The sequence below is a fragment of the Pangasianodon hypophthalmus genome, chromosome 9, assembly GCF_027358585.1.
Source record: "Pangasianodon hypophthalmus isolate fPanHyp1 chromosome 9, fPanHyp1.pri, whole genome shotgun sequence".
Classification (NCBI taxonomy): domain Eukaryota; kingdom Metazoa; phylum Chordata; class Actinopteri; order Siluriformes; family Pangasiidae; genus Pangasianodon; species Pangasianodon hypophthalmus.
In genome coordinates, this window is record NC_069718.1 from 13,213,811 (window position 1) to 13,240,187 (window position 26,377).

The 26,377-nt window shown below is 39.1% G+C and overlaps 1 protein-coding gene across 3 annotated transcripts in view; it reads left to right on the forward strand.

Moving 5' to 3' along the window:
- Positions 1-26,377, forward strand: part of brsk2a (BR serine/threonine kinase 2a) — a 189,498-nt gene that overhangs the window by 149,066 nt on the left and 14,055 nt on the right. For all 3 annotated transcript variants that reach the window (XM_026920029.3, XM_026920030.3, XM_053236793.1), the window contains exons 6-15: positions 4,628-4,661; positions 4,760-4,828; positions 6,343-6,489; positions 9,787-9,818; positions 11,776-11,940; positions 12,639-12,736; positions 14,522-14,672; positions 21,561-21,621; positions 24,844-25,051; positions 25,344-25,392. In XM_026920029.3, the coding sequence (XP_026775830.1) occupies positions 4,628-4,661; positions 4,760-4,828; positions 6,343-6,489; positions 9,787-9,818; positions 11,776-11,940; positions 12,639-12,736; positions 14,522-14,672; positions 21,561-21,621; positions 24,844-25,051; positions 25,344-25,392 (1,014 nt within the window). The remainder of the gene's footprint in view (positions 1-4,627; positions 4,662-4,759; positions 4,829-6,342; positions 6,490-9,786; positions 9,819-11,775; positions 11,941-12,638; positions 12,737-14,521; positions 14,673-21,560; positions 21,622-24,843; positions 25,052-25,343; positions 25,393-26,377) is intronic.

Genomic DNA, 26,377 nt, shown 5'->3' on the forward strand with positions numbered 1-26,377 from the left:
CTTTTCTCCTCCATTTAGCTTTGCTCGAATAAGGTCAGAAGCGTATGAGGTAGAGAGACTGGGGTTGCAGATGGGGCACATACACAAGCTCTCTTTTCCCCTTTTTTTGTCTCTGTACTTTTCGTACAGCTCCAAGTACAGAAAGTAACAATAAAGTACAAGCAGTGGCTTGGATCAGAGTTTGTATATTCATGAAAATATCTGTGTCTGCATTTGAAAGGTAATCCTCCAGCCAGACAGATGAATATGAGAAACAGGTAAATTGATTAAAGATGTCTGTTATAATGTATGAGGTGTTTTGAGACCTGTAATAATCGCAGAATTTCAAAGATACCTCAGAAAGAGATGATTCGCAGTACAATGGATATGCTAGTTTCAGGCTTCATTTCAGGCTTTTGATGACATTTTTCCAGCCCAGAAATCTCTGCCCTCTGCACTTCGTCCTTAAAAGGCAACTCATGTACACTCAACAAAGGATTTCATTTGCAGATCACCTCGCAAGCAGCAGAGGGCTCTAAAAATAACAAACGGCCCCTTTAATACTAGGGATGTAACCGAATATGAATACATTAACGCCCGCTTGTAGTGATGGAACAAAGTTATTCTAAACAAATATTTAATATTATGTACTGAATATTAATTTTTCAGTTAGTAAACAACTGACTAAATATATGAAATCAATGAATAGGGCGAGTGAGTCATGGCTGTACACACCGTCTCACCAATGACACATTACATATAGAGTGCATTTATCACGACCGATTTGAGTTCCCATTGGCAGAATAGAGAAAAATTGCCATGACTAATTATTTAACCAGCCGTTATTAATATTTCTGTTTTTTTTTTTTTAATTTGGGAGGACACACTGTGCTTGGCACCCTAATATGATAAAAGTTTTGGTTTTGGCTCAGGATTTAGGCTATTAAACTACAAATGTGCCAGTAAATCAGAAAGCCGTCATTTCCAAACAGCTAGAATTTAATAAATACACATATTGTTTCTTAGCAAACTGGTCAAAGAATTGTAAGTAAGAATTGTGATCTCAGGAACTGTGTATGCCCGCTTCGAGATAATTATGTAAAAGGAGGAGACTCTTCTCCTGTTCTTCAGGCACCATTGCACAGCAAGGCAATCAGAATGACTCAGCATTTGCATAATCAAACATGCATGTAGTTAAAAATACATTCTTACACTTGCCCTACTGAGTTCGTCTATTTGTGGTACGTTATTGCATGTTGTGAACCAATTATAGAGCTGTGAAAGCTGCTGAAATCACACCTAATATGTTAAGGAGAGTAAGGCTGATGTCTTTTTGTGATTCATTAGTTATTACTCTTATTCCTCATTTGCAAAGAGATAAGACAATTATCATGGCATTATCTGGGTGATGTCAACTAGGTGTAACATCTGAAAGCATGTTACATCTCATCATTCATCTGTAAATCTAGAAATACAAGTGACAAGTGAAAATTGTCTTAATTTTAAACACAAATATTCATTGTCACATTTATGATCCACAAAAATGGAACACTACCTTAAGTCTTTATCATGCCATAATTGCATTATGGGTCATGAAACTGTGCTGGGGATTCTTGAGAGATCTGACGTGTTTGGAGCGACAAAAAACAATCACAGTATTAATTAAATCTGCACTACAGGTGCGTCTAATCGCTCCAGTTTACAGCATGTACTGTCTGCCTTTGGGACAATAAGCGAGTTTGATAGCACGTAGCTAATGGGTCCTTAAGGATCTGGGCTGCAGAACATGTCTCTAAACATGTAAGTGAAGCATCATACATGGAGGTCTCATTTTCACCCACTCAGCAATATGTAAATATATGTTTTGACAGCAAAGCTCGTTCTCTTAAGCAATACTTCTGAGACCTTGTTTACACCTGGCCATTTTCTCTGTGTTTTTTCTGGATTGTATCCTGAATCACATGAATGTACACATTTAATCTACTGCGTCTCCAGTTAGGGGGATTGAAATCAGACTGCTGTGTTGCATTTAATATGCAAATCATCTTTTACCACTTGACAACCAACTTCATGTGTTGTTCATCATATTAAGTCTATGGAAAAGATAGTTACTGTAATTTTTTTTTTACCCCATTTTTTCCTCCATTTTTCCCAACAAGTTAGTTGTCCCTTATTGTGCAATAGCTACCAGCTGCAGAGGATGAAGGTTAATATGTGCTTTCTCTGAGGCTGTCCTCTTCTGTATAGTAATAGCTGTATAGTAATTCTGTAATAGCTTACATGTATACTTGCCCACAATTGGCTAGCATTGCTCTGAGTGACAGGTGAGCAGAGAACTCAGCCAATTATACCCCCTTGGACTCCCAGCCATGGATAGTTTTGGCAGGTTTAGTTTTAGTTATGTTAGTTTTAGTTTTAGTTATGTCTTTGGAAGGAAACAGTGGTTTAGATAGATTCAGTTATTATTGATTTTATTGTACTTTTATGTTTCTGACTTAGAGATCCTCACAAGCATTCCAAATTGCATGTACTTGTGTACTTTCAAATGGCAGTTAAAGTATCTATTTATCTATCTATTTAATACACCAATGATTTGTAGGAAACGCTACTACTCTCCACAGATCCATTTGGGCACAAGAACAAAGTGACAAGTTTTGTGACATATTGGAGGACCATTAATATGCAATGGTTTGGGAGGGTTTTGATTGTTAAATGTAGTTACTCTTGTATAACATCCGGCTAATTTGTCTTAGTCCTCTGGAGGTTGATTTAAATCTGTGGCGCATGCATTTTTATATGAAAGATCAGAATATATCCAGATATAATCCAGGCCCTCAAAACACATCAAAACAACCAATTGTAAACAGGGTCAGAGATTAACTGCTGTTTAGTTTTTGTGCTCATTACAAAACCATACATATCTGATCCTTAGAAGTGACACGTCAATAAAACTCCAAACTTTTGCCTTGTGTTGTTGTTGATGGCTGCTATGTAAATGAAAGAGGAAATGAGCTCTAGCGAATAGCTTGGGAAGGATTAATGCGTTGACACTCTGCCCTACAGGCGTTTCCTCAAAAACCCTGTTCATTCACATAATGTCCCTCTATTTATCTCAATTTCCATTTCCTATCTGACAGAAATATGGGAGAAAGTTTTGCTTCTCTAATATTCCCATTCTTATAAGAAAGGAAACCAGGCTGTGATTGTTCTGTTCTACAAATGCCAAGCCACTCAAAGCCTGCTTGTTTAAAGATAATTATAGTGGCAACATATCAAAGGCAATATGACTGGGCTTTACAACAATAACACATACATAACAATACAGAGAGCATTTCAAAGCTGGAGAATTGCAAACTAAATGACTTTTAATAACTTTTTATAAAATGGATAGTTTTGGTTCTAAAATCGGATTCACATACCAAGCCGCTGTAACATCTTCGACATAATTGAATTCTGTATTAATGCACCAGTTTTTAAACCAATAAAACCACTATACTTACATCACTATTTGTTCCATAGAATACCCTAATCTTTGTCTATTATGTTGCCTAGCAACAAAAAATTTACTGTATGTAGAATACATTGCATGATAGAATTTATGACAGTGAATATTATTAGTAATGAATTAAATTATTTATTGATTCTATCATATTAATTTTGTCAACATTTATAAAAGCTGTAAGAACACCCTCACCTTTGATAGCTTCACTTTAACATGCACTCTCTCTCGTGACTTATTACTTTAATAAGAATTGTCATTAGAGACTTAACTACTATTCGTACGTAAGGTTTCTGGACATGTGTAATTCATTTAGTAATGATGCTGGAGATTGTCTGTAGAAATTCTGATCAATGTACACAGGTGCGGAAACTCTTTTGCTACAGGATATAATGGAATCTTTACAAATGTGTCGTTTCGGACATGATATATATTTCCTGGGGTTATTTCTCCTGGACATTTTGTAGAAGAATGTAAAATACAGTGTAATTTTTAAATGTGTGCAAAAGCAGTTCTGTTAAAAAAATACTGACATGATGGATTCAGACTTAAATCACAGAGATACTTCAGTAATAATTAAATTATGCCACCTCCCACTGTGAAACTAATCCATTTCAAATAGGGCATTAGTGTCTTTCTTCATTAGAAATGTAGCGGGAGCTCTTTCTGATCTGAAGGAAATATTTTTGGCATTGCTTTGCTGACTAGGTGTACCCAATGTTGAATCTATTTGTATAATGAGACATCACTTGCATGCACAAGCTTATATTAGCATAACCTTCTGCTTATGTGTGTGTGAAGTTGTTGGGATTGTCAGCTGGTGCGTTTGTTATCGTGAGCCTTGACAGCTCGCCAGGAACTCACACATTATCATTATTTCTCCTGAAAGGGTCTGGCAGAAATCTGTCTAACGAAAGCATCTTTTTCTCGTAGTGTTAACAGGATCCGATCAGTAGAGCACCATGAATCCGGGACATGCGGTTTATTTTAGACAGATAGATGATCGGTGAACACGGCAATGCATAATAAAGGAATTTCCCGGACATTCGACTCACTGTTATGCCCTGCAGCAGTCTTACAATTATCAGACCCTGCTAGCCGATAATGTCAAAGGTTAACACGATTCATGTTCTCTCCGTCACTCAACAGGTCACCTCACTACGCCTGTCCTGAAGTCATCCGGGTGAGTGTGTGTACAGACAGAGATAGCTAATGATGTTTTATATTTAATGACATATATATTAAAGCTGTAGGAGGCCTCTAATTAATCTCTTTTCTCAGGGAGAGAAATATGATGGAAGGAAAGCAGATGTATGGAGCTGTGGGGTCATTCTGTTTGCTCTACTGGTGGTGAGTTCTGCTCTGGTCAATCATTAGTACACCATTTATATTTCAAATTCTTGAGGTCTGTTGAATCTCAATGGACTGGCGTCCCATCCAGGGTTTTCCCACCTCGTGTTCTCAGGATGGAATACGGATCCACTGGTCAGGATAAAGCAGCTACTGAAGATGAATGACATAAATGAATAAATACAATCTCAATATTTTATTATGCATATGTAAAACACTTCAGTCAGTGAGGGTGAAAGTTTCAGTTTATTTTTACTTTGTTGAATGTTAGTTTAGCTGTCAGTTCAAAGAATTCTTTTGCACAGTCATTTGGCCGTTGTCACTGATATTATTTTTAATGTTGTTAAAAGTAGTTAATGTTGTTAAAAGTAGTTTAGTAATATTAAATGTACACTGTTCTTCATGGACAAAGAACTTTGTGTTCAATGTTTCAATGCTTTCTAACTTTATGATGTATTTCTCATGCTGCAGGCTTTCCAATGAGGGGCTGAACGATTAGACTCCTATTTAAACTCCTTTCCTTTCCTTTTTTCCCTTTCCTTTCCTTTCCTTTCCTTTCCCTTTCCTTCTTTTCCAGTTAGGTCCTTTCCTTCCCTTTCCTTCCCTTCCCTTCCCCTCCCCTTTCCCTTTCCTTCTTTTCCAGCCAGGTCCTTTCCTTCCCTTACCTTTCTTTCTCTTTCTCTTTCTCCTTCCCCTTTCTTTTCCTTCTTCTCCCCTCTCTAAATATTTAGATCTGTTGGAATATATTTGTCTGATTACATGGTGGTGATGGTGGATCTCCAAGTAAACAGATAGACTCTGGGTAGCATCCAAAAAAAAAACCCTCACTGCTTGTGCCACTGAGATTTGAGTGTGCAAATCGTTCTCTGCATTCCTTTACATCTCCTAAGGTCCATTTCTCTAAACAGGTTTTTATGTGAGCAGAAATGTGGAGGAAAGGGCGTGTTGGGAGCTGCATATGTGGCATAGCCATTGAACTCAGTCAGTTAAAACACTATTTGTCTGATTGTGTTTGACAGCTTCTCTCCCCTGTAGTTAGGTTGCCTTCTGATCATCAGTTATATGAGCTTGGTGTAGCCACGTAGCAGCTATTCATCAAACACACACGTCTGTAGGGTGTCAGTGCCACTGATGAACTGCTCACTTAACAAGAGCTGTGCCAGGCTAAGCTAATTGTGAAATTCTTTGTATTTTTAGAAGGGCTTAGCACAGCTCTGATTTTTGGGTCCTGTAAGTTCCATCATACTCAGAGCTCTTCAGTGAGCGGGCTTCATGTCAGTGACAGCATTTAAAGTTGGAAAATTGGTAAACTGATTGTGTTTTTGTAACTTGACATGCATTATGGTGTCTCTAATGATTAGAAATGAAACAGGATTTGTTTGTGATCTTAGGGAAATCTTCTCTTATTTTGTGTTTTACTCCTCCAGTGCCCCTGATTGATGCCTTAATATTCTCCGCCGACCTAAATTTGACCGGTTATATTCACTGTTTCTCGTTTCTGCGTTTTCCTGCAGGGAGCTCTGCCGTTTGATGACGATAATTTACGAAACTTGTTAGAAAAAGTGAAGCTGGGAGTGTTTCACATGCCACACTTCATTCCTCCAGACTGCCAGAACCTTCTACGAGGAATGATAGAAGTGGATGCTAGCAAACGGCTTACGGTGAGCTGTTTCTTATTGAATGTCAAACAGCGTTCTTACAAAACACCAAATCTACACAACAGAATATAAATTACTTTTATTTTGGGTTGCTTTTAGGTTGTCACACTTTCATACTTATTTTTTTGCACCCAGGCATCCAGGTCTGAATTTTGATGTCCATTTCCAACTTTGATTTGTGTATGTAAATAGACTATGGTAATAGTAATTGGGTCATTTACATGGTAATTAGCTTTAAAATGGTGCTGATGGCAGCTTTAATAATGCAATATATGAAATACTGGAGTCCTTTTACTTCACACACATGTAATTATGATTTGTCATGAAAACATAATATGATTAAAAAAGAAAAGTAATTAAGGATCATATTACCCAAATACTCAAGTGTAACTTTTAAATACATAATGTATGCAAATGAAAAAAACTGATTATCGTCAGGGGTGGATAAATCTTAAATTCATTAGCGAGCCCACCGGGCAAGTAAAACCTCCAGTGTGTGCCCAGCCCCATATATTGTTGCCCAGAAACCTATCTGAAAAAAGTAGTAGCTAATGTAGCTAATGTAATGTAATGATGTATGGCTAGAGCTAGACTAATACAGACTAAGGGAAACTAACAAATATATAATTATGTAGCATATCATGTTTTTAATTATGTAGCATATCACGTTTGCTACTTGACAAAAGTCAGCAAGTCATTAACCGATGTTTTGGCAATGAGATGTGCTGTTCTGTGTGCTGTTGCATGGAAATTGTTCATGTCTGGCCAGCGGTGTTATTTTCTCTCAGTATGTTTAAGGAGAGTTATATGATGACTTTGTGCTAGATGTTATTTTGTTCGGTTTGTCAGTGTTTCCACAAACCTGCATGTTCCTGGTTCTGAAAGGTTCATCTTTCATCAGTTCAGGCTAATTAATCTGTCTAGAAAAGCATTCAACCATTAGGCAGATAGTGCTGACGTGTGTAGTGCAGCAGGTGGTGGGACTTAGCGCACAGAGCTAGCGTATGCCGTAGTTACGACATCCAGGTGCATCACAACTTTGTTAAAACATGCGTACCAAATGAAAAGTTTTGTTTTGAGAAAGTCACTTATAAGTTTCTTTCAGATGCAGTTGATATGATGCTAAGATGGTTTTAAATGCAGATAGTGATGAGCTGGAAGTAAGAAACAGAGCAAGACTCTGACACTTGCTTTCTCACTGCCCACTCTGTTTGTGAATCACTGTGAATGCTGAGACGGAGAGTGTAGCCTCCTGACACACACACACACACACACACACACACACACACACACCTCCAGTGACTTTCTGACCCTTTGTATCTTTGTACTCCATTTGTATGCCAGCACTTCAGTGAATGCTGAGATCATAGAGCTACACACGGCTGTTTGTCAGTGTGTTGTAGAGCCTTGCTGGACACAGCTGCTTGACGTATGGTCTGTGTTAAGATACGAGAAATTGTCTAGTGCCATGGTTTTACTGGGAAATTGAACAGCACATAGGCCTTTGAATGAATATCAGTGTATCTGAGTGAGCATCAGTGTATCTCAGTAAACTAGGCTTCATCTAGCACCATTATGGGTTTTTCAGTTTGTCCACAGACCAGAAAAACCTTCAGAGGGATGTCACAGTTATGCTGGATGTGTGTGTGTGTGTGTGTGTGTGTGTGTGTGTGTGAGCAAACTAAAAACTCTATCCCAATACATACACTGTTTCACAAACACAGAGGAAACCTTAAAAGTTTGATGTAGAGCTGTAGAGGGTTTCTCTCTCACAGGATACTTTTTAAACATATAATACGAATGAAAATCGATAAATGGAAAACAAATATGAATAGTAATTAAAGTAAGAGTGAAATAAAAGGTTGAGCAAAATCTAGAGATTTAAATGTTTTTTTGGTCTTGCTTTGTAAATTTTGTACATGTCGTAAATAGTGGTTAAATTTTGATTTACTCTTATCATTTTTCAATATATACATGTATCTGGTATAATGAATGGGATGATAATGAATTCCTGTTAATCTCATTTAAAATATATTTTTTTAGACAACCCACTTGAATAAATATAATTAAACTTTATACAGCACTAGGAAATTCTTAGATTCTGAAGGTATATAACAGACACTCAGTATAATCTATTTCTGTACCTGCTAATATAATGTAAGACTAATTAATTAAACAAATTAAAAACATGTTATTCAACAAAGAAAAAAAGTAAACATCAGTAAGGTGTTTTGTGACATTCAGTATGTGTTCTGCCAAGGAAAAGTCTTCTGGACAGAGGAGACTTGTCTTATTGACTTGTCTCATTGATATGACAGTTTATAGCTGCTGTAACAGGATAACTGGAGCTAATTTGTTTTGTGGACATTCCACAACATTTAAAGTAACTATAAATGGGTAAAAAGTATCATGTGCCATGTCTCCTCTGTCCAGAAGACTTTTCCTTGGCAGAACACATACTGAATGTCACAAAACACCTTACTGATGTTTACTTTTTTTCTTTGTTGAATAACATGGTTTTAATTTGTTTAATTAATCATTGGAATCATTTATAATTTTTATAATTATATATACATTTATATACATTTATAATTTATATAATTGCTATGATATAGGACGAATCAGGCTGCCTCACACCTTCCTGTAGTGTTTTGTTCCTTACATAGCAAACATGAACATGTGTAGTGTAGATCTATGAAATTAATTCATGTTTCTTGATGTTATGAAATTTGTTTGACTCTTGTTAATTTTGCAGACAGATTAATCCAAAAGCAACTTAGAATTGAGACACAATCACAGCATATAGCTGATCACTTGAGGGTTCAGGGTCTTACTCAAGCATCTACAGTGTCTCACTGACAGTTCTGGGATTTCAACATGCAATTTCTAAAATCAGTAGCTCAGAACCTACACCAGTGAGCCACCACTGCTGCACACACACCACTATTACATGTGTGTGTTCTGGAAAATGGCGTTTATGAATAATACTGCACTAGCCCCCTTTAGGTGTAGTCATGCAAGTGTTGATTGGACATCGTCAATGCTTTCATATTTGTGCTGCACATCAATTGTCACAGCAGCACTGATCGTCACTTTCTTTGTCCTGATTAGGTTCTTATTTCCTCTCTTTTCTGTGCTCCTTTTTAGCCTCTGCTTTTATCTGCAGATCCTTTTGTATCAGGATGCCTTCATTAGCGTGACCTCTCCTGCCTTGTATTTGACACTGTCAAGTAATGAATGATGTGAGGAAGATGCTTGAAGATGTGAGGCTGATTTTGCTTGTTTTTTTTCCTCCTGCAGTTAGAACAGATCCAGAAGCACACGTGGTACATGTAAGTACATCTTCCTGTTTGATTTTGTGTGTGTGTGCGTGTGTGTGTGTGTGTGTGTGTGTGTGTGTGTGGTCAGGGACAACAGAGAGACAGTAAGAGAATATGTCAAAAGCCAGAAGATTGATTTGCAACAGTACAATCAGGTTTTAAACCAGTGCTGAAATCATACAGTGTATACTCAACATAATGCAACTCCATGTAAGAGCGGAAGTGTTTTGGGAAATAGAGAAGCAGTTGTGTGGTGGGTGTCTACTTGTCTGTGTGTGTGTGTGTGTGTGTGTGTGTGTGTTGGGGAGATAAATGGCACAGCAGCCTCATGTCTCCAACAAGGACAAGGATCTGCGAGTCCAGAGGGGGTTTAGCTGTCTGCTCATATGCCCATGATCCTGTTGTGTGTGCGTGTGAGAGGGAGAGAGAACGAGAGAGAGAGAAAGAGAGTGTGTGTGGTCACAGCAGGAGGAGATGTGGGTGGTTGACAGGCCCCTCCTGACTCTGAGCCTCTCTGGGGTCAAAGACAGTCACACGGCCACCCGGTCCTCCTCTCCACAGACCCCTTAGTCACTAACAGTTTCAGAAGAATGCTTATGCTTTTGGCTGCTGGATCACACTGCCATGTTTTCTCACAGATAGCAACACTACATACACAGAACACACAGATTCTATTGAAGAACAATAAAGATTAACTCTACAAATCATTCTATTGTGCATTAAAATGTGTATGTACACTGATTATCTCAAATGTAGCCGAGCTCCTAAGGAATTGGCTTCCTTAGCTTTGCACTGGAACTTTAATGATGTTAATGGAGCTAACAAGTAATGGAAGTCTGTGTCACCCAAAATCTTTTCTGTAAAAGCCTGTCTAAATCTGATATATTTGTTTCAAATGCAGTAATCTATGAAATCTCAAATAGCAGAAATCTGGATTTGTGGACTACGGTGGTGCAGGTGGTAGCTTTGCCGCCTCACAGCTCCAGTGTCTCTTGTTCAGTCATGACCACAGGTTACTGTCTGCGAGAAGTTTTGTATGTTCTCACCTCATTCGCATGGGTTTCCCCAGGTTCTCCTCATACCTCCCAAAAAACTACCAGTGTGTGGATTGGCTGCTCTTAGATTGCCCCTGGTTGTGGATGAGTGTGAGGAAGGTGTGTGTGTGTATGTGTGTGTGTGTGCGCGCGCATGGTGCCCTGTGATGGAATGGCATCCCATTCAGAGTGTATACCTGCCTCACACCCAGTGTCTCACACCCTGGGACAGGCTCTGGATCCACTATGACCCTAACCAGGATAAAGTGCCTAGTGAAGATGAATGAATGAAAATATAGATTTACAAATTTAAGCTGAAACTATACTATCTTTCACAAAAGTTCTATAATTCTGCTGTATTCCTGCCTTCAAAAATTGGGAGACGAGGCCTAGAGGGTGTATTATTCCCAAATTGTGTTAAGGATAAAAGTGAAGCCCTGTGATGGACCGGCATCCTGTCTGGGGTACGTTCCCTCCTTATGCCCAGGATGCCTAGCATAGGAAGAGTGGTTAATGAAGATGAATACATGCTAAATAGGATGCTAAATAAGGTTGTCCGAGATTACAGGAAGTCATACTGTGTCCTAAACCACACTGTCGCATGCATTACATGGTTAAAGACATGGATCTCAGTTTAAGCATATTTACAGATTGGGGGTATAAATTTAAGGAAAATGTTTTGGGTGAGATTGACTTCCACTAGCCACTAAGATCTGAAATGTCTTGGCTGATTGATTACAAGTGTGAAACCTGTGGAGGACTATTCCTTTACATGTATCTCTTCTGTGCAAGTATTGGATATATTACTACTGGTTTAAAACACTAGCAACAGTTTAGGTCTGTCTTGGATCTTTTCATGCACATCATTTGCTAAAGCCATTTTGATCCGTGGGTAGTTGATCAGCACCACTGTGTATTTTGTGCTTTTTTGTCAGCGGGGGAAAGAATGAGCCAGAGCCCGAGCAGCCTGTGCCGAGGAAGGTGGCAATCCGCAGCCTGCCGTCGGCCGATGACATCGACCCGGACGTACTGGAGAGCATGCACTCGCTTGGCTGCTTCAGAGACAAGAACAAGCTGATGAAGGACCTGCTGTCAGATGAGTGAGTGGCTCTGCACTGACCTGGAGACAGCTGACTGTGGCCAAATTCTAACTTTAAACCATACTAGAAATTTAAACCTCAGATCAAAGTCAGAAATGTGCCCCGGTGTCAAAGAAAGAGATGGAGGAAAAATGGAAAAAGGGTTGGTCATAGGAACATGTGTTGGCTTTGCTCATCCATATAAACCCATTTGCACACATGGATACATGCCAACACACACACATATACAGCTTGTCCTTTGGACAAGTCATTTGTCAAACTGCAGTTACATTATGATGGCCATTGAAGCAGTGCTACTGTTATTTCCCTAGCCTCAAGTACCACTATTTACCTCTTCACATCTATTCCCCTGAGGGACTCGGTTTCTATATTGAGGAGCTTCACGCTTTTTTTTTTTTTATTTGCCAATGTCCCATTTTTGTGCTGATATATATATATATATATATCGTGTGTGTGTGTTCATATATCATATAGATCATCCCAGAGATGGAGTGTGTATTACTAAACTCAGGCTAAAGGAGGAAGAAATTTGATTCTAGGTCACTCTGTGTCACTCTGTCCAAAACAAATGGATATTCTTTGCCAATACATCTCTGACTCATGCGCTCTGTTGTAAATGAATGAGCAGTCAGAAGCAGTTGAAGCATGTTTTGGTCTTTCATGTTGGTCTGTTTCCCTCTTCGATTTATTGTTTTCAGTGACAACCAGGAGAAGATGATCTATTTCCTGTTGCTAGACCGGAAGGAGAGGTACCCGAGCCATGAAGACCAGAACCTCCCGCCACGCAATGATATAGGTGCATACCCTCAGGACATTTCTCATGAAAGAATAAGAAGAGTACTGTAGAATGGATTGCACAAGTCAGAGTCTTTTATATGCAGCCTGAATAGTGTCACATTAGCAGAAAATACACGGTATTTATATTTTCTTGGGTAGATTTGTTCTAGATTGGGTAGATTGTTTTACAGCGCATTCTCAAATTTTAAAAAAATCATGTTTTGGATCTGCACTCCAACACTTTGGATTATAGCAACAACTGAGTATATAGAAAGGTTTATTAGGGCCAACCTAATATAACAAACCACTTTCACAACCCTGAGCTTTCAAGAGCAAAATTAAAGAACCCTGTCTGCCCCCAGGGGGTGCAACTGTCTAGGGATTTGCTTCACTTCCAAGAGATTGCAATCCTCACAGTACCACAACCATCCAAAAAAAAAGCATAACTGCATCTTTTAAACTTACATCATAGACTATGTGTTGGCAAATACCTTGCATATATATTCAGTAGTTCACATACAAACAACTTTGTGTTATAAGCACATCCTAGTCTGTTTGGTATTTGTTCCAAATAGGATCATATTTAGGTGGTTTCATGGGGTTTTGGAAGACATGTACATGTAATTTCACAGTGTAATGCAATGTAAGTGAAACACATGTTCAGTTGGTCTCAGGTCCTGTGACTGACTACTTTTCAGTCTACTTAATAGTACTTTTCAGTATAAAACACTAAGTTAAGACACACACATATATATATATATATATATATATATATATATACATACACACGCACACACACACACACACACACCTCCTATGATATCTACATATATACATATACATATACATTCTTAATAATTCAGCCTGCTGCTGCCATCGACCTTCCATCATCGATAAAGTGAGCCAGTTCCAGTGGCGGCTGTAAATCACTGACCCAAACGTGCTTGCCATGTGGATAGTGTTCTTGATCTGTTCAGCATTTTTCCCCTTATGATTGAAAATACTTTTTGTTCATTCAGTACTGTGGTATTGGTGTACCAATGCCTCTTATAAATGTTCCAAGCAGTTGATTTTGACACATCTAATCTTCTGACTGTGTGTTTAGTTCAATTTTCATTCTTGTCGTGACTTTCTTAACTGATACTGAATACTTCCTGGTTTCTTCTCATGTTGAAGGAAACCAGGAAGAGACCAACAAACATCTAGAATTTACTGTCTGCTGTGTATTGTGAACTAATGATGCAGTAACCAGTTGTCTAATTACACACAGTTCCCTGAAATTGAAAAGGAAGGCTTTGTATAAAAACAGCAATAAGTCCTACTTGATTCATTTACTGTGGAATTACATACCCTAAAATGAAGGCTGACATTCTGCACTTCAACCTTGTGCTCACGGGTTCATTTCAAATCACTGTCCTGGATTACAGAACCAAAACAACAAAAAACTATCACTGTTAAATTACTTTTGACTTTTGAACTGCACTATGTACTCCAGCGCTACTTTGATTTATTAGCCAGAATTACAATTGCAGAAAAAGTCTCACAGTTCTATACACTTTCTTTCTTACTTTGACAGTTTTAGGTTCAGCTTGGTCAAATAACTGTAAGCCAGCAGGCTCGACTGGCCACACAAATCACTTAATTGCAGCCGGCACTCTCAGCAATGATCAATCTGTGATCAAATGGAGCTGCTGACTGATGCTTTCCAGATCAGTGATCTGTATTGACTGTGCATTGCAATCATCACGCTTCTTTTGGGAGTTCACTTGAAATTCTGCATGTGTGTATCTGTATGTGCTTGTAGACCCCCCACGGAAGCGAGTGGACTCCCCCATGTTGAACCGGCACGGGAAGAGGAGACCAGAGCGCAAGTCCATGGAGGTGCTGAGTGTCACAGACGGAGGATCACCAGTGCCAGCACGGAGAGCCATCGACATGACACAGCATGGACAGAGGTGCAGCAGAACACAAGCACACACTACGACACACTTTTACCCTTGTATATGTATGTATGTGTTTAATATAACTTATTCACATGGATTGCTTAAACACGTTCATCTGTGAGTGTGTGATTTGTCCCCCCAGTGAGTCCTGCTGATTTTCCAATCCTTGTTCATCTTACTTTTTATTTTCTTTGTTATGTACCTGATTTTTATTTCACTCTGTGGCAGGTTTTCAATTCTGCCTCCCCGTCATTCAGTTCTTGTTGTCCATTTTCTTGACCACATGCTGTAGGGTGTAAAACTGTTATCAGTTATTGCTGGTGCATTAAGTGTGCTAGTTACAGTTTTGACACCCCAATACAGGATTTTTTCTTAGCAGGATTTTCTCTCAACAGCTGTTACTTCATGATTTCATGTAGGTTAACTGTTTATTCTGATTTATACCATACTGATAGAGTGTGTTGAGACCAGTCCGATAGGACGCACAGAGGAAAAATAAGACCCTTTCCTCAAGTATTAAGGCAAGACACTACAGGGGAACAGCATGAAATTTTTAAACAATAGATATCAAAGTCAATTTTTTTCAGTTAATTGTTGATATACAAGTATTTTTTGTTTGTATTGTAACTTTTACATTTCTACATTCACGTAAATTTACATAATTATATATCAGGGTTTTTCAGGGATATATGACATAATGTGATGGTGCCAAGTGGGCAGAGCAAATACCTTTATATAAGTTTCATATAATACAGCAGTCACACGTGGACAAAAATAGTGAAATAAAAATTTAGAGATTTTTATAAATGCAATTTATCCACAAATCTGAAAAATGATTAACATGACCAAAATTTCTACCATCATTTCTACCTGCAGTGTTTTGCCTTTAAACTGGCTGGTTCTATGTCTCTGCCCAGGCTGAGTACTCTACTCTAAGTAGCTACACACACACACACACACACACACACACACTAGAAAGCAACAGTAGCTCTTGTATGTATGTGACCAGCAGGAGATGAGCATCGGCATATTGTTGAAGATTGCATGCAGGCCCTGACTGTGTGTTCACTTTGTCTCCCGCTGTAGTAAAGCAATGTTCAGTAAAAGCTTGGATATCTCTGACGCCCCTCTCACGTGCAGCAAAGAGGAAAGGTACTAACCCCCACTCTTCCTCTGTGTCCCTTACTAAACCCTCCACCAAGATGCAGTGCTGCTTTTCCACTTCAAATCTTTCCAGTCAGCCCTTTGTTACTCTTATCAACTTCAACAATCTAAAACAAATCCTCAGATTGACTCTTAATTATATTCCCAGTGTATACAATCCACCTACCTTTATTTCTGTTATTGCTATGCTATGCTAGCTATTCTGAAACTTTACCAGCCTACAGCCCAGGGGCATACTAGCCCATTGTCTTGTCACTTCTGTGGCCTGGCTGTTGTCACGCTGGGGTGGAACACAGTTGGCATCTCTCTCTCTTTCTCTCTATCTTTCATTTCCCAGCTCATTCCCAGCCTGCCTCTTTCATCACATTCTTTATTCGCACTCAAATGTCAGGATGGGGCTGATGGCAGAAATGAAATTGGGAATTGACTGAAGATGACCTGACCCCAGAATGATACATAAGGCAACTGGGGCTTTTAAAAATTATCATTGAAATGTAATAGAGTGGTCAGAGACGCAGCTGCATACAAAAAAGCAGTGGAATATCTGTGTCTCTTGCTTGTCTCTTATATGTAGACAACATCAGACAACATCCCCTCCCCTTTTATTAGTTAGATTAGATTTGCCTTGTTTAACTAAAAAGCCATTTATTTAACCTCTAGTTTTACAGTGTAGTGGTAGTTTAATTTTGTTTAGTGCATTGTTGATGTGTTTGAAATAGTACTCCAGATCCTGTTTCCTACAAATGACTAGTGCATTATGGGCAGTCCATACCCTCCAGGGTACATCAATCGGACACTAACCCTGTGCCAGGGGCATAATAAGCGCACTGGATATTCTCCACTGTGCTTTTGAACCTGGCTACCAAATGGCAAAACTACCAAAATAGCACACTATGGAATTGAGTAATAATATTCAATAATAGAATGGAATACAATGTCAAAGAATCAAATAGAATCAAACGGATGAGTGTAGAATGGGATAAAATAGAATGGAATAAAATGGCATAAGATATGGAATAGAATAGAATAGAATGGAATAGAATAGAATGGAATATATTGACAGCATCAAATAGAATACAATAAAATAGAATACTTTTGGACAGACTAGCATAGAATGAAATATAATTAAACTAATGTGAATAGAATGAAATATAATAGAATACAATGGAATAATATAGAATGTAACAGAAGAGAAGAGAAGCAAATGGTTGAGGGTATAATGGAATAGAATAGCATAAAATGGAATAACAGAATAGGATAGAATAAAATCGAACAGAATAGAATAGAATAGTGCTTCTTTCCGTACAGAATGTATCAGACAGGTTTATTGGCATTGTTGCCTGAACCTCCAACCTTCTCTTTTTTTTTTTTAAGGAATTCACCACTGTAGGCTGTGTTTAAACACGCCATCACTGATAATAAATCTGTCCCTGCAGCAATCTGTCACTCTCACATTATCACATTTTACCTTGTAATTTGTTTGCTTGTTTGTTTTTTGATGCACATTTATATCACCACTGAAATAAACAGAGAAAAGCTTCCCTGCATCTTCACTCTCTCACTCTGTTAGCTCGTGCGCTCTGCTTGAACCTCTCTTCTCTCAAGGATGTTGAGTGAAGAGCTAGAAAGACTCTGGACTTTTATTCTTTTTCTTTTCTTATTCAGTGAAATAGATAATTAAATGGCAGCTACTTTTGCCTTTTTCAGCTTTACGTTTTCTGCATCGCGCTGTGTGAAGCGTGTAGAAGCGCAGTCTGTGTGTGTTTGGGATGGGCAGTGATGTGGGGTTTGTTTGTATGTGTATGTGCAGTTGGATTGTTTTTTTGTGGGTTTGGTGTGTATACTGCATGTATTTGTGTGTTTTTTTATTTTATTTTTTTGTTATCTCTCTCCAACAGAGAACTTTTCATACTCCAAGACTGTTAGATCTTTCAGCTTTAGAGAACTGGAGATCAGAGCATATCAGGAAGAAAGCATGCTTTGAAATCTGTTCTGAGACACAGTCGACCTCTCAGAACAGCTGATGGAAGGGCCTGATGTTTTTTGGAAGATAGTGTGGGGATCACTTGATTATCAATATTTACAGCACAGGCGATTTCACTATATTCTTCTGAACACATGAGAGATCATTAGGGACAAAATGTAACATAATGAAACTGCAATTAATGCAAACAGAAGTTTCTGCCATTAGATGGTCGAGAGCCTGTTTACATTATTAGCACTGGCAGACCAATCGTCATGCTTACTTTTACGCAGCACTTCCACAGGCAGTGTATGTGAGTTTATCTAGCGGCAGTTTGACAGGTTACTCCGCCCAGGGTTGCTCCTTTAATCCCATCATGCCTTTGGGCTGGGCTGTGTTTTGTTAATGGGATTCCTGGTGCTTTTCCTTCTCTCTTCAGCCCCCACTCAGCTTCAGCAAGCTACCCTATAGCATTCTGGACCCGTCTCAAACATTAACATTAGTCTCACAAACGAGAGGCCGCACTGACAGAACAAGCCACCTTAAGGGCTGTGTTCAGAATCCAGTCCTGCTGATGCCAGAGCAGCTGATGGGCTGAGTTAGTGAGAGCAAAGCCTCTTGTGACATTTACACTGCGATATAAAGCCATCAAACCACCCACATAAAGCACTCGTCATATCGCTCAGTATAGTGGAGCATTTAAATGTGCTGAAATGTGGTGTGTTAATCACCGCATGTTTCATATGACTCGCACCTAGCACACATTATCAAGGATTTATTAGGAGGGCTCTTGTTTATATAACATCTATACTGTGAATGTCTAAAGTTGATATTTGAATTATTATATTTACGTTTGGCTATAAATTGCAGCAAATGTAATTGCTTTTATACAGTGCCCTTTTATATTTAACTTTTTCAAATTAAAATAGCAATATTCTGGTTAGAAACTCAAACTACTCTTAATGTAGAGCACATACTGTGCACTCCAGAATTATTGGAACCCTTCATAAAACTGTCATTCAAAATTTCCTCTCAGACAATAGGAGAAACTTTATATTTGTTCTAGTAAAATAATTAAACTATATAATAAATTAGAACTAAATAACTGTAGTTTCTCTCAAAACTATATAATCGTGCCAAAATTATTGACTTCTCTAAGGAATATTTCAAATAAATGCAAACAAATTGTTAGTTCATTGGGGTTGAGGTCAGGGCTCTGTGCAGGCCACTCGAGTTCTTATACACCAACCTTGTGCACAGGCGCATTGTCATGCTGGAACAGGTTTTGGCCGCTTACTTTCAGTGAAGGTAAACTGTAATGCTACAGCATACAAAGCACACACTTGTACAGGATGTCTTTGTATGCTGTAGCATTACGGTGAAGGTAAACTGTAATGCTACAGCATACAAAGACATCCTATACAAGTGTGTGCTTCCAATTTTGTGGCAACAGTAGGAACCACATATGGGTGTGATGGTCAGACCTTCACATACTTTTGGCCATATAGTGCAGATACAGTGGGGTTTAAAACACCACACCGAAACTCTGGTACTCTGGAACTTCTTTTTTTTTAAACTGGAAATAAACAAAGTTTAGAATTTTGAAAAATATCTTAAATATTCGGTATTCATGATTCTGCACTGTTTCTAGGTCAGTATTTCAATTTGAGCATATTGACCATGTTAACTCCTTTGTACAGAAGGTTGGATTTTCTTGAGTCTTAGCTTAGCACGTGTTCAGATGACACTCAGATGGATTTGATCTAACATAGATCGTCAGGTTTTACACAAACTTGTGGAGTCCAATGCGACCTCGAGCACACACCATCATTAGAGCAAGAGTCTATGTTTCACTCAAGTCACTCAACATAATATACTTTGTAATGAAAAATATTGTATTCAGTTAGAAAATAATGCGTAATAGAAGCATTTTCACTAGTGGGCTGAGACACTTGGACCCCCAAAAATCCTTCAGAAGAGTGTTTTTAAGGCTGTAGGCAGTGAAAGAAGTAGATATTCGAAATGGTTCATAATGTAATAGCTGCTGTCAAAACATGACATTTATTCCTTCAGGTTCTAAGTGAGTGTAGATGAGCTCTTTTTCTATAAGCTTCCTCACTTCATTGCTCCCGTAACAACTATCAGTGCAAACCAAGATGTCGTTAATGTTGTGTCCGTCACTGTTGACGTGTCTTGCCACTGGAAAAGAGAAATTCTTCATTTTGATGGTACAAAAGTGTAGCTAGTCTTCTCTTGGTTTCTACTGTAATAGTACTATATATGCTGTATTCAGAACCTTATGGCTCATTATCTTATAATCATTCAGTTGTCAAATAGATCCTCCTAATTCCAAGGTCTTAGTTTACAGCCGTCTGTCTTGTTCTAGGTGTATAAATGAATAATGCACCCTGTGTCCTCTCTCTAACTCCTACATAATGTTTCAGGCTAATGCTCCATGCCCAGTGTGCTCACACACTCATGAACCATGAGCAAATACTGTGCTGGAATTCAGCTCTCTCTGCACATTTCATGTATTTTCTGTTTATCTCTCTCACACACTCGGCACTGGGTTTGGCGTCTCTGAAGGCTGAATTAACAGGAAGGAGAAACAGAAAGACAAAGGGGTTTGTGAGAAAGGACTGAAGGGCTTGGCTCTTGCTGCTGGCTCGAGTACTTCAGGGAGCTTCAAAAAGGACCTGCTGAGGGGAGAAAGATGGAGAGAGTGAGATAGAGAGAGAGGATATAAGCATGATGGGAAATAAAGAGTAATAAAGGAATAGACAGAGTGAGTGGGCGGATGAGGACGAGCGACAGGGAGATAACAAAAGGACAGAGCAAGAAAGGAGGTGAGAGAGAAGAAGTGACATGAAAGAAGGGGAACAGCTGGGCTCTGTCTACACTGACAACCATCTTGGCTGATGAAGACAGATTGGTGACTGTGATAATTCATTTGCTCCTGCTTGGAGGTGATTGAAACGTGCACTGGTGTCTGTGTGGACATCTGTCGCCAGAGAGAAACAACAGGCTCAGCTCAGCGTGAGCGATAACACTGGAAAGTTCAAAACATTACTATGTTATGTTAAGTTCAGCGGCGTATGCCCGTGCCTCTCATCTTTTGGAGAGCGACTTGAAGGAATTCATTATTGACAACAGTGATGTAGCTTATCCTCTGTTTATACCACAGCGATGTTCTCGATTCTCGATTCTGATTGGTCAGAAGGTGCCGAATAATTTCCTGTAACAGCACGGCTCAGACAGTAGTTCTGCTGTGAGGTTTATATTAATGTGTTCATTCTAATACATTATCGCACTCCACATAAACAGATTAAAAACAGAAGGTTTTCTGTTAGGAGATGTTTATTTGGCATTTTTAGGAGCACTTTGTTGCGGTTAGAGGTCAAGCTGTAACTATTTCTAACAAGCTGCATTTTTTTTCTTATTAACTTCAAGAGAGAAAAAGTGAGGCTGGTTAGGGAATGACTGTTTATAGCTGCCAGAACATAAATGATACCAGGAACTAACTTGTTTCCACAACAATAAATGTTACTTTAAATGGATAAAAAACACCCCCTCTTTGATTATCTTCCTATAGCAGCACATCCTATGATGTCTTATTCCTTCCCTTGCACCATTTAGCGTTTATGTGTGTTGTAGATGTTTCCTCAGACCAAGCCTAGATCTCTGAAATAATCCCACTACTGATACACCTAGAGCCTTTCCTGTCTAGCCTGCTGTAGTGTGTCTCTAAAATAACAGTGTGTGTGTATCTGCAGGTCACGCTCTATCAGCGGAGCATCCTCGGGTCTCTCCACCAGTCCTCTCAGCAGTCCAAGGGTGAGTATCCTTCTTTTTCTTCGTCAGCCTGCTACGCCTGATCTCTTGCTCCCATTGCTGACATCCTACACAATCACATGTACACACACAGGATTCACTCAGCTCTGAGCTACAAGTGTACAAGTAGTTAGCTGGGAATTAGAAACAGAAAACAGACTATTAGTGAAAGATTAAACCACTGATTGTCAAACATAAGCAGTTGTATAGGTCTTCAGTCATCCCGGTCATTTAAATGTTTTGTAGTAGTACCTTAAAAAGATAAAGATGTTTCAGAATTTACCTGGGAGACTTCATTTGCTTTCAGACATGGCAAAGCCTGATAAAGTGGTTGTTATAGTACAATACTATAGGATAATTACAGTTAAAGAGAGCAAAGGTTTGCATCCCCCATGTTTTTTGCGTGAGAAAAAGTACCTATATTTGTCCACAAAAATAAAATTCTAAAATGTTAAAACTAACAATTTATAAGACAATCTTTATATTGCATTCAGAAGAGGAAATGCAAACTTTTGAACAGAAAAATGAGAAATATGAATGGTCTTGTTGGTTCTCAATGTATGTGGAAAAAAGTGACAAAATAAACAAAATGAAACTTTGGCCAAGCAAACTAAATACCCTACCAGAATAAATAAAATAAATAAATAAAAATTACAGCTATGTATCTATGTATCTATGTAACTATCTATGAATCAACATAAATGAAAGAGATAAAAAAAAAATCGTGATAAGATTCTGTTGTCTAGCAGATTAGCAATGTGCTGCACGCTACTTCATGCTGAGGGAGGAACCGGCTTCAATATTAAACACTAGTTCAGTCACTTGTTCTTATGAGTTCTTGGGTCCTTCCTGGTGCCTGTTGATCACTGTAAAATGTGCCCAAAATGTGATTATGCATTTTAAGAGTCTGTTAAGTATCTTTTATACAACAGCGATATCACGGATATTCTACAACATTAAATGTAGCTGTAAATAGATTAAAACTACAATGTACTGTTCTTTTATAAAAAAATTTAAAAATGTTAATGTAAGAAAACTGGTGAGGTGTAAGAGGAATAACACTTTGGGATGCACTGTTATTGGAAAATAATCAACTTTGTGGTGGTAACATCACATTACCTCATTGCTGACTGTTTTCCTTGTTGTGTTTAATTCCTTATTTACCACTCAAGGCATAAAACTTAGAAAGGAGAGAGAGAGGGAGCGAGAGAGAGCGTATGTGTGTATGTGTGTGTTTGTGTATGTGTGTGTGTGTGTGTGTGTGTGTTGGGGTGGTTGGGGGGCGCTTACTTCTTTCAATCCATGGACAGCCTCCTTTATCTCTCCCCCTGCTCAGGGAAAGTCGTGTAAAATTCCAGCTTCTTCTGTGATTAGAGGAGGAGCTTGTGGCTAAACTTTTCTGGCTGACTTTCACAGATTACAGCTACCTTTGCCTTAAGCCTAAAGCTCTGCATGACACTGAATCCACGGCTGATTTAAAAGAGAAATTGATTCCTAAAATCCACTCTGAAAGCTCTGCTTCTTCTGTCTTCTCAGGCAAAAAGGTTGTTTTAAGGAATCAAGAAACCATATATTAGATGTCATAACTTTTCTCTCACTTTTCACTTAGTAGCTATGGCTTAGAGAGGACACTTATGACTCAGAGCAATGTGTTCTCAGCACGTCAAAATTAAATTACTCGAATCAAAAGCTATCTATAAAATAAATCAGCTGTAGAGCTTGGCAGTTCCGGAATATTTCCAGCTCCTAAATGATTCTTGTGAATACATAATATACTGTACTGTTCAGAAGTTTGCATCTCCTTAAGTGTCCGGCTATAATTAAACGAAAAATGTAAAACTATTTTATCTCTGTTGTAACTATTTTTCATCTCTGTTGACATGCTCCAGTTAATTTGTTTGAATATGCATCATTAAGGTGTCTAATGATTTAAAACAATGCAGGTTTATTTTGTTTAATTCTTATTCAAGTCATGAAACGTTTAATTAAGCTCAAACTCTCAAGTGGTTTGTGAGAAGTCAAGTTTGAGTCAATGGGATCAGGAAAGCAGCTCTCCCAAGACCAACAACAGAAAATACCGACCTGTACAGAGCTGGAGACTGGGTATAAGAAGTTATCAAAGTGAAAAAGAAATAGAAGAAACAGCACATAGACACAGCCAAAGAGTGGAGGAAAAAATAATTGGAAAATCCAAAACTTTGTCATATACAGAAATATTTTTATTGCTTCACTGTTATCTTAATATACACATTTTGACTATTGTGATAATGAAGGAACATCCATAAAATCTAACTGACATTAAATGTCTTGGCTGGAGTAATCATTTCAAAGTAAGGGTGTACAAACTTTTGCACTGAACTGTATAAAATGATATAGGTAAATGAAAGAACACACATTTCACCGTGTGAAATCTCTGCTTCACTCTTGCTTGATCCACAGCTTCCCACCTTCATCATGGCAACCAGCACTTTCTTTTATCCATTCCTTTTGAATAATTTCTCTTCTTGTACTCCATGAATGGCTTGCTGTCATTTCTGTCTTTTCCTGTCTTGGCTAACTGCATGTTCTTTTCTTTTTCTTTTCTTTCTGAATCACCTTGGCTCTATGTTTTCTGACCTAATTTTTCTACCCATGTCTGTATCCATGTGTGAGCTGTTGTTGCATTGCTTGTGGCTGTTAAATGTTCTCCTGCCATTCCTGTGTCGATATGTGGCTTCTGCAATGCTCTGGTGCATGCTTATCCTGTAGCCCCTTCGAAAGTTCTGTATACCTCCTCAGGCGGTTGACATTTCCTTCTCGCCTCAAACCAGTCCTCCTGACTCCCCAGATCCGCCCTATGCACACCAAAGTGACGCTCACACACCAACATTAAATTCCCTTTCCCCAAACTCAGTGTGTGGGCCACTCCTGCTGTGCCCAAAAACCCAGACCCTACCAGCTAAGCGCAAAGTCTCTGAAAAGCCTTTATATGCCACAAGGTCCAACCCCTTACCCGAGAGTGATACCCAGTCTGTTTCAACTGCTCACTCAGAGCCCTCCACTCCATGCCAGCCTCAACCATCACATACCCCCAGCAGTCCCATGGTAGGCCGGGCAACCTGCACTACTCCCCCCCAGCTTTCAATTCCCTTGACTCCCATCATACCCTTAGCCCCTATCCGGCTGCACCACTTCCATCCCATACCTGGTTCTGACCTTAGCACCAAATCTATCCCCATCATCCAGGTGACCCCTCACCCCTCCCCCAGGGGCAGCCCTCTGCCCACTCCCAAAGGAACGCCTGTCCACACGCCGAAGGAGAGCCCTGCAGGAACGCCGACCCCCACACCGCCTCCCAGCCCCTCCATTGGGGGTATGCCCTGGAGGACACGTCTCAACTCCATCAAGAACAGCTTCCTGGGCTCTCCACGCTTCCATCGCAGGAAACTACAAGGTATTAGTTTTTTATCTAGCACAGTAGCTTTCACCTGCTTTGTAAAAATAAAATAGTGTGTGTATAACCTTATACTATAGTTGCTACATTTTACTATTAAATAGACATACCGTTGATGTACATAACATTTGACCAGACATACAGTGCCATAGCTTCATTAACCCCTTAAACTCTTAGGACTGAGTGGCTTTGGATGCTTATAGATGAATAATGGAATAGTAAACTGGGATTTTACAGGGCAACCAGATGGTTTGATTGTAAATGCAACACATTATTTTCTCTTTCTGAACAGTTCCTACCCAAGATGAGATGTCCACCCTCACACCAGAGTCTTCCCCGGAGTGAGTGTCTGTGCATATTCATATGCATGTACACATACTCATGTATAAACTCATATTCTCCCTGCTTTTTCATATTTCAACACACATACACGCACCATCCACTTTATTAGGAACACCTGCACCTTAATGTAGTTATTTAATCAGCCAATCGTGTGGCAGCAGCACAATGCAAAAAAGTCATGCGGATACAGGTCAAGCGCTTCAGGTAATGTTCACATCAAATGTCAGAATGAAGAAAAAGTGTGATCTCTGTGACTTTGATCATGACATGGTTGTAGGTTCCAGATGGGCTGGTTTCAGTATTTCAGAAACTGCTGATCTCCTGGGAATTTCCCACACAACAGTCTCTAGAGTTCACACAGAATGATGCGAAAAAAAAAAACCAAAAAAATTGAGTGAGCAACAGTTCTGTGGGTGGAAACGCCTTGTTGATAAGAGAGGTCAGAGGAAAATGACCAGATTGGTTCGAGCTGCAGGGAAGGATATAGTAACTCAAATAATCACTTTTTACAACCATGGTGAGCAGAAAAGCATCTCAGCATACACAAAACATCGAGTTGGATGAGCTACAACAACAGAAGACCACATCAGGTTACTTGCTTGTCAGCCAAGAACAGGAATCTGAGGCTATCATGGGCACAGACTCACCCAAACTGGACAGTTGAAGATTAGGGAAAAAAGATCACCTGGTCTTTTTCCAGTCTTCTACTCTCCCTTTTCGATGAGTTTGGGTGTTTTTTTGTTTTTCGCACCAGTCTGTGTAAACTCTACAGATTGTTGTGTGTGAAAATCCCAGGAGATCAGCAGTTTCTGAAATACTCAAACCAGCCCATCTGGTACCAACAACCATGCCAGGGTCAAAATCAATGAGCTGACTGTTTGACCTCTATCTGCATGATTTTATGCACTGTGCTGCTGCCACATGATTGACTGATTAGATGCATGAATGTGCATGAATGTGCTGGTGTACAGATGTTCCTAATAA